This window comes from Lipotes vexillifer, unplaced genomic scaffold, assembly GCF_000442215.2.
Source record: "Lipotes vexillifer unplaced genomic scaffold, Lipotes_vexillifer_v1.1 scaffold1004, whole genome shotgun sequence".
NCBI lineage: Eukaryota > Metazoa > Chordata > Mammalia > Artiodactyla > Lipotidae > Lipotes > Lipotes vexillifer.
This window is the reverse complement of record NW_006793064.1, coordinates 400,302-411,591: the sequence shown is the minus strand read 5'-3', so window position 1 is coordinate 411,591 and position 11,290 is coordinate 400,302. Positions and strand designations below refer to the sequence as shown.

General features: G+C 60.0%; 1 protein-coding gene across 1 annotated transcript in view; it reads right to left on the bottom strand.

Annotated features, from left to right (window-relative positions):
- SLC38A3 (solute carrier family 38 member 3) overlaps positions 1–11,116 on the bottom strand; it is a 14,269-nt gene extending 3,153 nt beyond the window's left edge. Inside the window, exons 1-11 of the mRNA XM_007466226.1 lie at positions 11,038–11,116; positions 3,342–3,496; positions 3,170–3,251; positions 2,881–2,996; positions 2,235–2,308; positions 2,061–2,153; positions 1,900–1,981; positions 716–798; positions 576–634; positions 248–412; positions 87–166 (exon numbers count right to left, since the gene is read on the bottom strand). Of these exons, the coding sequence (XP_007466288.1) occupies positions 87–166; positions 248–412; positions 576–634; positions 716–798; positions 1,900–1,981; positions 2,061–2,153; positions 2,235–2,308; positions 2,881–2,996; positions 3,170–3,251; positions 3,342–3,442 (935 nt within the window). The 5' untranslated portion in view covers positions 3,443–3,496; positions 11,038–11,116. The remainder of the gene's footprint in view (positions 1–86; positions 167–247; positions 413–575; positions 635–715; positions 799–1,899; positions 1,982–2,060; positions 2,154–2,234; positions 2,309–2,880; positions 2,997–3,169; positions 3,252–3,341; positions 3,497–11,037) is intronic.
- Positions 11,117–11,290: the final 174 nt, after the last annotated feature.

The following is an 11,290-nucleotide window of genomic DNA, read 5'->3' as shown; positions in this document are numbered from 1 at the left end:
CTCTTTCCTCCCTTTAGGACCACATCCATTCTCCCCTGACCAACTCAAGGCAGCCCCCTCGCCCTCTCCCAGCCACGGATACCTACTCCTTGAGCTCTGTGTAGATGGGCAGCACCTCAGGGTGGCAGACAAAGGCGAAAGCCATGATGGGGATCGTGTATGCCGTCTGGCAAAACAGGGATCCTGTGTCAGGACAGCCCCTGACACTCTCCCCAGGCCCACCGCCCCCTCCCTGGTCTGTTGCAACCTGTGTGTTGAGGGTGAAGTAGCTCGGGGTGCAGAAGGCTGCGGCCTCCGCCTCGGCCCGCAGCCCTGCCTCTTCCCTGATGACCTCCACCAGGCTGAAGTTGCCTGTCACGTTGGCTAAACTGGGGGACAGCGGGCAGGGCACGTGGAACTTTTTGTAGATGACCTAGGTGGGGGCAGGGAAGGAGGAGGGTATCAGGGCCAGGCTAGGCTGCCCGGGAAGTCACTGTGAAGCCACACCTAGATCAGGACTGGAGCAGCTGCATTCTGACCCAGGCTTCCCAGAAAGACCTGCCCCCCTCCCTCGACCAGGGTGGAGGGTAACTCACTGCAATTAGGAAGAACACCATGCAGCTGAGAGAGAAGCCACTGGAGTAGCCTAGGTAGCCTGTAAAGTTGGGGAGGGGGAGGTGAGACCAAAGGTCCCCTCCCATGCATCCCTCTAAGGCCCTGGCCCTGCCACACTCACCAAGCTGCCGCATCAGTGCCAGAGGCAGAATGACGATGACAGAGACCAGGATCACCAGGTAGTTTCCATTCATGTACCAGTCCCTGCAGGGATGGGAGTGGGGAGCCGATATTAGAGTCCACTCAGCCTCGGGTGGTGGGGCCGCCTGACCCCCAGCCGGGGTTACCCGTGGTGCCACTGAGTGACCTCTGAAGAATACTTGTCCACAGCTCTGAGCCTCCCTTTCCCCGTCTGCAAAATGGGCCCACTCCCAACACTCTCCTGGACAAGGTGAGGACTAATACACTCAGCTCCTGCTTGGTAACCATTACAATTATAGTCACTGTGGTTGTTTTTCCTAGGACACACAGGTCTGGGTCCATCCTCCCCATGGAGTGGCCCCAAGGGGCCCGTGGGGGTGGGTGGGATGAAAGGACCTGGGTCTGGGGGGTGAGGCATTTTCCATGGGGGTCTCAGGGACTTGCCAACCACCTGAGCTCCTTGTGGTTCCCCCCAGCATCTGCATCATGCATCATCCTGCCCCACACCCTCAATGGACAGTGGACACAGGGAGCTAAAGGGATGAGGAATGAGACCCTCCTTCAAGGGCAAACCCAAAGGCCAACTCCTTGGGAAAGGCCCCCAGGGCCTGGCGGCAGAATCCTGGCTGTTTCCTTCCTCCCAGAGCTGCTTGCAGCCATGCAGCCTTTCTGCTTGCTGGGGCTGTATTGTCAAGGGCAGGGCCTGGCTATCTTCTCTGCTCCTACCCACAGAACATGCTTATGCCATGAGAACTGGCTAAACTGATGATAGGCAACTGGGACACTGTAGGCTTAATTTCTTGGTTGGGGCGAGGTGGTGGGGAGGCTAACACCCAAGCCACGGTCAGGAATAGCAGGAGCTTAGAGCTAAGCCTGAGGTTCTCAGGTGCTCTGTGCTCACAGGCTGGTTCCACGGCTAGGCGGGCCGGCTTCCTCAGCCTCAGACTACCCCCTGCCCCACATGGCCCTCCTGGGAGTCTTCCCTAGGGTGCTTCATAAACAAGTGTGCACTGAATGGTAGCTCTGCCGGCAGCTCTCTGTGCCCCACCTCCACCCTGTCTTGTCTCTCCCACTAGCCCAGCCTGGGCTCTGCTAGTGGTGGACATAGAGGGTTAGACTAGGGCCTCCCACCCTCACCCAGCCCCGCCCCACCCTGGGGCTCACGAGGTCCGCTCCTCCAGGTTCAGGAAGGTCTGTATGACAAGGGGCAGCTCGGACTTGATGATGTACAGGTAGCTGGACATGGCTGGGGGGAGAGAGGCAGGTCAGCCAAACCAGCCAGCCTTCAGCCTGTCCACCGTCCATCACCTGCCCATCAGCCTCACCTCCGATGTTCTGCAGTGCAATGGCCAGGGCTGCCGCCAGCTTTCCTGGGGTCCCAAAGGCACGGTAGCCCAACTGCTCATAGGCACGGATGCCTGTGGGGACAGGAATCAGGACAGTCAGGAGTGCTCTCCCCAGCCCACCCCTCCCTGCTACAGGCCAGGTTTGGGGCTCACCCACGATCCCTGAGGACTTGAGTAGCAGGTGGATGGAGTAGCTGGAGAGCAAGGCGACGGCCGTCAACAGGAACCTGGGGAAGGTGGACGAAAAGAGGTCACTGGGGCTCCTCTGGCAGTCAGGGGGCAATGAGCTCCGGGAGGCCTGGGTGTGCAGGGTCTGTGACCCAGGTGTCTGGACCCCCAACATGTGTGGATGCAAACTCGGCAGGCCCCAAGGGTGGTGGACATCACCTGGGCTGACCCAGGGTGGCCATGACCCAGAAGGGACCCTCTGAGCACCACCTCCCCTTGAGATCTTGGAAGAAACATGTTTTCCATTTAGGCTGCAGGGCAGAGCTCTGAGGTAAGGACACGTGTACCCACAGAAGGCCTGGCCATGGGGTTTATCCTTCATGTGTAAATGTGGTAGGACAGACTCAGTCCTGTTAGGCTGGCCCCGTGTTGTCATCTCAGCGGGTTTACTGGGAAATGAGGTATATTTGTCTGGCCACGGCTGTTTTTTTCAGCTGTGGTTTGGGTTGAGTGTAAGTGCCCACCCACTGTAGCCTGGGTCTTGCGACAGGAAACTGGCAGGTCCTGGGAGGTCAGGATTGGTGGCCTGTTTAGGGCTCCTATCTTTAGAAGGTTTGCTGAGGGCACTCACAGGAAAAGGATGATGCCCGTATTGGCCATGGCGTAGGCGAGCCCCAGGATGCCACTGCCCATGATGGCGTTACTGAGGTTGAACACTGACATCCCGAATGATGTCTTCCCCTCGAACTGCAGGCACCAGAGTGAGACGGGAGGGGTGGGATGAGTTAGCAAGTTGTGGAGGGTAAATCACCATTCCCTCGCACCGTCCCTTGGCCTCCCATCGCTGCCCCATAGCACCTCATTAGTGCCCTCAAGCTCCCAGGGGTGCCCCCGAGCCCCTGACGGCCACCCCCGCTCACATCGGTGAAGTGTGGCTCCTTGCTGGGACTTTTTGGTAGGAAGCCTTCACCCTCAACACAGCTCCGTCCAGGGCCCTCGACCCTGCAGGCACAGACCAGCCAGGCAGCTCAGCTCCAGCCCCTTGCCCTGCACCCTGCCCTGCCCTAAGCCATGAATGAGTCCCTCGCTCACCTCTGGTTGCCAGCCGTGGGGGTGGCGACAGGGAGTAGCCCCTCCAAGTGTTTGCCGTTGGGTACCAACTCTACCATCTCCGTCTGCAGAGGTGCCTCCATGGCTCAGGGACCACCACCAGGAACACTGGCTCTCACAATGACGCAGTCAGAAGTCTAAAGAGCAGGCAGTCCCCCTGGTTATCCCCACTCCTTGGGCTCACAGCCCAGACTCCCACAGGAAGTGTGCAGCTCTAGCACACCTCCCAGAAGTTCACTGAGGACATACATGTTCATGCAGCTCTGCCTGCTGCCACCCTGGAACCTGCCATTGAGGGTCAGAGCTCGGATACCTGAGTTCTCCAGGACATTCTGAGGCGACACCTAAGCCAGTACCTAGCACTCCCCTGCCACATATACATACCGACCGAGGCAAGCCCCTGGGGCCTCAGTTTCACCATCTGTGAAGTAAAGCTCAGTTGGATGACCTAAGTTCAGAGCCCAGTGGTGTCAGGACCTCAGGAGGCTGAGTCCCAGGCCACCAGACCCCACCCTGGGGATGGGTCCTGGACTGATTGCCCCTCCCTGATATTAATACTGGGAGACAGTTTCCTGTGCCCTGTGTGCCAGGGGCCTCCTAGCCAACCTAGAATGGCGCTGCCCGACGGCTGGAGGCCTCGGGAGAGGGCGAGGGCTGTGGGCCCTGTTCCCAGCCACCCGGCGGGCTTTGCTGGCAGCCAGAACAAAGGTCCCTCTGTGGGCTGAGAGCTGGCGCTGGGAACGGCAGGCGCAGAGGCTACCCCCCCGGAGCCAGGAGGCCTAAGGCGGTGCTGGGTGGCTGGACACCTGGACCCTGCCCGCTTGGCTGCAAAGGGCCCTTAGGGGCCTTCCAGGAAATGGGTGCCCTGAGGCCCCGTTCTTTGGGCCACACAGGCCTCACCCTCCGCACAGCTCTGGCCTCAGGGCCATGTTCTCTTTCAAGCCTCTCCTCCCCTGCTGGGGAACCCCCCACCCTTAGGTGCCCACCCTTTGAGGAGACTCCCCACTTCCTGGAGCCCCAGGTCAGGAACTCAGAGCCTTGGCCAGCTGTAGACGGGCCTGGACCACTGGATCAGTCTTCCCTTCCCTGTGCTCAGGGCATAACTCTGCTGGACCCCAAAGGGATCAGCTCCCCTCCTCCCCAGGCCCAACTCTGCCCGCTGCCCAGACAACTCACTAGCCCCTCTCCCGTCACTGGCGCTGGGAGCCACCTACCCCATGCCCAGAAGGTACATGGGCATAGTGTCCCTAGGATCTATAAGGACATCCTGAAGGCCAGATAGGCCAGCAGGAGATCTCAGGCCAGAGTGGAGACCAGGGAGGGGGCAGCACTGCCAGGCAGGTCAGCCAGAGGCTAGTCTTGATGTCATGGCACCCCCTCCGCTTGGGAACCCTGAATCCTGCCCCAAATCCCCCATCCCCACTCCAGATCCTGAGGGTCTCAGGTCTGCTCCTGAAGCTGAAGCACCAGGGGTCTCAAACTCAGCATTCAGGGCTAGGGTGGGTAGGGGAGGCTAGGCTCAGGACTCGGGCCTCAGGCCACAGGCCCTGGTGTTTTGGAGGCAGCAGCCCCACAGAACTGACCAGAGGACCTCCCTGCAATGGCCCCAGGCAGCCCCAAGCCAGAGTTCAGATCCTAGGTACCTCAGTCCTGAGTACCCCATACCTGGCACCCTTGGACCCCTCAACCTACCTCTCCTTCCTCTGATGCTGGCATCTGAACCCTTCTCTCCTCCAGCCTGTCCACATAGGATCATGACAATTTGAGCGTCTCTTCTAACGCCCTCTTCCCCTGGACCAGAGTCCCTAAGGTAAGCCTGTCTTCTTCATGCCCCTGCCCTGAGCCTCACCAACAGCACCCCTCCAAGGATACCAGCACCTGGTCTCCAGAGTCACTCCAGAGTGCCCCCTGGCTCTCAGCTAGGGTTGCCCTTGCCTGGCCTTCCGCCTGGGGCAGGCTTGGACAGGCCCTCAGAGTGTGCTGAGTCAGCAGCCTGGACAAAGCACTCTTCTCTGGCTTAATATTCTTCCCTAGTAGCCAGGCAATGCCTCCAGGGAGACCACAGCCCATGGCATGGTCATGGCCAAAGTGCCTGAGGCCCTGGCTCCAGGCTCCCCATCCCCTCAAGCAGGACCTGGGCCTAGACCTTCAGGTCCTGCTTATTACTCACGACCAGTCACTGCTGGGTCTCAGGCTGGCCTGAGATCCCAGAGAGGACATGGAATACCCCTCCTCAAGTGGCTTCCAGTCTGGAAGGGACAAAACCCCCACAGACATCCCCCACCCTATGGCTCCTGCAGGGGAACCCCAGCACATAGTGTGGTGTTTAACCAAGCCACATAGTGCTGGGACTCAAAAAAGAAGAGAGAGGGGCATCAAGGAAGGCTTCCTGGAGGAGGAGGTGAGGGAGCCAGTTCTGAAATTCCAGCAGGAGCCCCCAGGATGTGGAAACAAGAAAGAGTATCTCAAGCAGAGTGCACAGCATGGGCAAAGGCCCTGAGGTATGGTATAAGGCAGGCTGTGAGGATAGAATGAAGGTTCCGTGGCTATAGACAAGCCTGAAAGGGCCTTGAAGTTGAGGTCAAGGAATCTGTACTTCAGTTAGGGCAAGGCTAAGGGCTGGGGGGCCAGGGTAGAGATTAGGACTGGCCTGACATGTGGACCTCCAGGCATTTCCTGAGGCTGGCAGCCCATTTTTTTTTTTTTTTGCGGTACGCGGGCCTCTCACTGTTGTGGCCTCTCCCACTGTGGAGCACAGGCTCCGGACGCGCAGGCTCAGCGGCCATGGCTCACGGGCCCAGCCGCTCCGCGGCATGTGGGATCTTCCCGGACCGCGGCACAAACCCGTGTCCCCTGCATCGGCAGGCGGACTCTCAACCACTGCGCCACCAGGGAAGCCCGGCAGCCCATTTTTGACAGTTCCTGTCTCTCAGGCCTGCTGCCTGCCAGGCTCCTTTGCATCAGGTATCGGAGTAGACTCAGGGGATAGCCCCTGCCTGAGGAAAGCTGCCAGCAGATTCTGACCCACTGTGGGAAAAGCCCAGAGTGGACACTCTGGGTCTGAGGCCTGACCTGGCCCTGCCTCACCATGTGACCATGGACAAAGTATTCCCCACTCAGGACCTCAGTGTCTTCCTGTCTTCTGGGGGTTCTGTGAGGTTTGACCAAAGTTGGGGACAGAGTGAGAAGCCTCCCTGAGGACTTCGCCCCCAGAGCAGACCACAGGCTCCCAGAGAGGGGTCAGGCTCTTGGGTGGGGAGATCACTGCGACCTTGAGCAGATCATCAGAATGGCATCTGTCATGGGTGTAGCATAGGTTCAGGCAGTAAATCGATGGTCCAGGCCACTGCCCTGGGGCCTGTTTGCTCTGTGGAGAGATAAGGGGTGTGTGTGTGCAGAAGCCATGGGGATAGCATAGCAGGTAATGCCCGCCCACGCAAACATCACAGGGTGAGAATTCATCAGGCACACCTCCTCGACAGGCGTCGAGTTTGGCTAATTAAAGATTCTGAGATCCAGGAATCCAGGCCACCGTGGGGCCACTGCTTGTGTCAGCTGCTATGGGAAGCTCACCTCTCTGTCCCCACATCCAGGGCCTTGGAGCCGCCAGGACTCTGAGCCCGGCTTTCCTCCCCAGTGTGCAGGGACGCGAGTGGGTCTGCAGTAGCAGGCTAACTACAGGGAGACAGTCACACTGCCCTTCTTCCCTCGGTCCTGCAGCCACATGTGCTGGTGGAGGCACAGACACCACAGAGCTTGCTGCCATGGCCCCCAGGCTCCTTGTGCCTGGGCAGCCCTCACCTCAGCTCAGCTCTCAGGTGAGAGGCGGCTGGCCTGGCGTAAGGGTCCACTGTGGTCATCCCTGGGGGCCCACGGATGAGGGCTGCCCCCAGTTCTAGTTCACCGGTCCTTACTTACCACTCCCCTCATTAGCTGAGAGAAGGTGTCCCTCCCTAGAGCCCCTTTGCCCACCTGCTTCTCCAGGTTTCAGAAGGATAACACCCTCCTCGGACAAGCTATCAGTTAACAGGGAAACTGGATTCAACAGACACATCTGGATTGTATGTTCTCAAGGCAGAGCCACAGAGATTGGTGTGGAGCTGATTGCTGAGGTCAGGGGTCTAGGGACAGGGTGTGTGGGCGGGTGTTCGGAACGCGGGAGGATACTAAAACAAACCCCTTGCCCCTCCACCAGACCCACAACTCCGGATTTTGACCTCAGCAGATCCAGTCTTCCATCCAGTACTCCCCCATTGCCAATAACACCGAGTAAGTGGCTAGGGTGTGGCCAACATACGGCTGGTACTGAGGGGGTAGCATGCAGGAGGGGAAGGCAAATAGTGCAGAGCACTGATGTGTTGGCCACACCAGCCCCTCATCCCCTAGCTCTCTGGCCCAGTGCTTCTGTGTTCCGGGTATCCGGAAGTATCTAGGAGGATCTGAGGGCCCCAGCTGGGGCCGGAAGATGGACTTTCCTGTGACAGGGTACATTTTCTAAACCTAACAGACGCTTAGCATTGGGCCTATCCCCAGACACCTAGGCCTCCCCTTCTGCCCACCCCCGGACACTCCTTGCTCAGATTGCCCCCAGTGGAAGCTGCAGTCGGAACCTCTTGCCTCAAGACTGGGCCAGAGCCAGCAGCAGCCCCCTCCCCCCAACTGCCAGCCTGCTGAGAAGGACGTGCAGCCTGAGGCTCAGCTGAGGCAAAGGACAGGACATCACGTGCCTGTGGGCCCCCCCCACCCAGGGGCAGGGGAGACCCCGAGCCAGCCAGCCCATCCTCCTCCCTGCTGACTCGGAATCCCCTGGAGGCGGCCAAATATTTGGACAGCCGGACTTCTGGCCCCAAAGAAAGCTGGAGCAGGGGCCTGGGGCAGCTCAGGACTCACTGGAGACCCCGATGGGAGGGCAGAAGGCAAGGTCAGCCCAGAGGAGAGGCGCCATCCAATGTAAGGAAGAAGCAGAGAGAGTCAGAGGGAGGGAAGAGAGAGACAGGGAGAGAAAACACACACACATGATATCTGTGTCCATGCATACTGATCCAGACCAAGAGACAGGCACGGGGAGATAAAGAAATGCAGACGGATCTAGAGGGACACAAATAGAGAAGAATACACAGAGAGATGGGTGGATAGACATTCAGACAGGGAGACAGACAACCAGATAAGTGAGAGACAGATCGACAGAGATGGCCAACCATTTAGAGATAGCCAGATAGAGAAAGAGACAGAGAGACAGCAAGACAAGACAGAGCATCCCAGAAGGCGCAAGAAGTGGAGGGAGTCGGAGGCCCAGGTGAGGGAGCAGCAGGCCCAGTGGGCACTGCAGGGATGCCACAGCATTTCCAGTTTCCTACAAGGGCAGGTTATGCTCCCATTAGCCAGGTGCAGACATCCAGAGGGTAGAACTGAGCCCACTGGGGCCACAGGCCAGGCCCAGCTGGAAAGCTCAGAGCCCCCTAGTCTAGCACCCATGGCTTGTCTACCCACACGACAGGAAAGGTATATGGAGAGGACAGTCAGTTGAAGTGACCCCCATCCTCAGCAGCCATGCACGTGTGCAGACGTGCTGGCTGAGAGGCTGTGTACAGGACGTGGCCCGCAGAGCGGAAATTCAAATCCAAGCCACCCCAGGCCGCTGGCCGGAAAGCCCCTCCTGCCCAGCAGCTGGTCCTTCCCTTCGGCCCCCAGAAGCCCTGCCTGGTCCTCTAGAGCGCCCCCACCACGCATCTGTCTTATCCAAAGTCCAGTCCTCCATCCACCAGATTGATTGTGCACAGGCACACAGTAGGTACTCAGTAAATATTAAATGAATGGAATGGGTTCAAGGTCTTTGGCAAGCCTCCACCCCATTTCACCTGCTCCAAGTGGTGCCTGGCTCCCCAGCCATGTCTGCACTGGAACATCCTCCTGCAGTGCCCCTATCCTATTATGGTATAGACTGCACATCCCGCCCCAGTTTTCTGTGCACACAGATGCCAAAACTGTACCTCTCTTGTAGCCAACCACTCCCCCAAAACATTTTCCCCCTCAGACTGAGTGCCTGCACCCTGCCCAGCCAGACTTATAGGGTGCACTCAGTTCGGCTCAAAAACCTTCCCTGCCCCCACCCAGAGACCATGAACCACCCAGCTTGTCTTGTTGCACCTCAGTTTCTCCATTTTTCCAGGGCTCCAAGGCTACTTGCTAGGGCAGCAGGCACTAGGACAGGAGCAACCAGCTCTCATGATCTTGCCACCTGGAGCCTGGATGGGGGGGATGTTTGTGACATGGGCCCAAAGAACCAGTACAGAACAAAGGGTGGCTTGGGAAGTCAGTGAGGACGGTGGCTCTATGGGCCCAGGCAGAACAAAGTTCTGAGATGTACACCCCCACCCTCCCCAGAGACACAGCCCCCAGCCCTCAACCTCAAGGAGTCCGAGATTCTCATTACTGATCCCAGCATTCCAGCCCTCTTAGGGATGTGCTAGGCCTGGCCTCGTCCACCCCTGATTTTTCCCACCTTTGGTGCTTCCTGCAGGAAGCCTTCCATGTTTGTGCAGAACCTCCCCCTGTCAAAATGGACCTGTCCTTGGATCTCTCCAGCTTGCTATGCTCCAGACTGAGAACCTCTGAGGCATTTGCTTCCTTTCCAGAAGGAAGTGAGCCCCCATGCCAGACTGTGTACTAAAGAGGAAGGGCCCCTTTCAGGGCCAGCACAGTGGCTGAAGGCAGTCATGGAAGGAAGGACAGGACTGGCAGGCTGAAAGAAGGATGGGCCTGGGTCGAGGTGGCCCCCACGGTGCGAGGACCTTTGACTTAGTCCCCCTCAGACCTGATCCAAAGCCTACACCTGGGCTCAGGGGTCAGGTCACTGTGGGGGGAGAGGATGGATTCCCACAGGCCCCGCCCCTGGCCTCCCCCTCTCCGGGTGTAAACAAACGCACGCACTCGCTGTGGCCAATCGAAGGGGCCAAGCGGGTGGGGGCGGGCTCCTGCAAACCTAGTCCCGGTCCTTTCCCTCCGCCCCTGAACGCACTGTCAGCTCTAGGAGCTCAGACCGAGCCCCGCCCTCAATCCAGGGAGCCACGCTCGCCCTGTGCCCGCCGTGCCCGCTGGCCTGGCTGCAAATGGCACGGGCTCTGGGACCAACATGTGCCACGCGGCCCCTCAGGCAGCCTGGCCCGATCTGCCCTCAAGCCCCTGCCTAACGCAGCGGGATAAATATACCCTGACGCCCGGCGTGCCAGCGGGCCGATTTGCTTGTCAGGCGGCCGTCGGGGCAGCGCTCCAGGGCCTGCTCCCCGGCCCTCTTAGGCCCCCCTCCGGGCCCTCTCGAGCTCGCCCCCTTGGACCGTGCCTCGGGAAACCCATCGCGTGCCACCCTAGCCCCCAACAAGGCGTCCTGTGACCCCAGCCCTGGGTGCCGCCGACCTCCTGCTATCCCGCCCGGCCCTGCGAGAGGCCCCAAGACCACGAGGTGCTCCTCCCAGGACACTAGCTCAAGCTGGGAGCTGGCGGGTCCCCAGACCTGCGCCTGGAGCGCTCGGGGCTTTGGCTCCCAGGAGGCTGGGGCGCCTGCCCGGAGGCAGGGCGGGCGAGGGGACCTGCCCAGAGCCCAGCTCCGGACGCGAAAGTGGACAGTAGGGCTCCGCCCGCTCGGTGCCCCTGGACTGGAGGTCGGCGCCCCCAGCAGTACCTGGCCTCGCGGGTGAGGACGCGCGGTGCTCCGCTCGGGCCGGTGCTGTCAGCTCTGCTCCCGGCTGAGCGCAGCGGCAGGGGATGAAGGGCGCTCGGCCCCGCCCCCGGCCCGCCCCTGGCCCGCCAATCCCCCGCGGCCCGCAGGAGGAGGGGCAGGTCTGCGGAGAGGCGGGGGCCCTCCACTGGCCTGGAGCAAAGGGGCAGCCCGAGCGCTAAGGAGCCTTAGGAGAGCAGCTGCTCCGGGAGGGGCT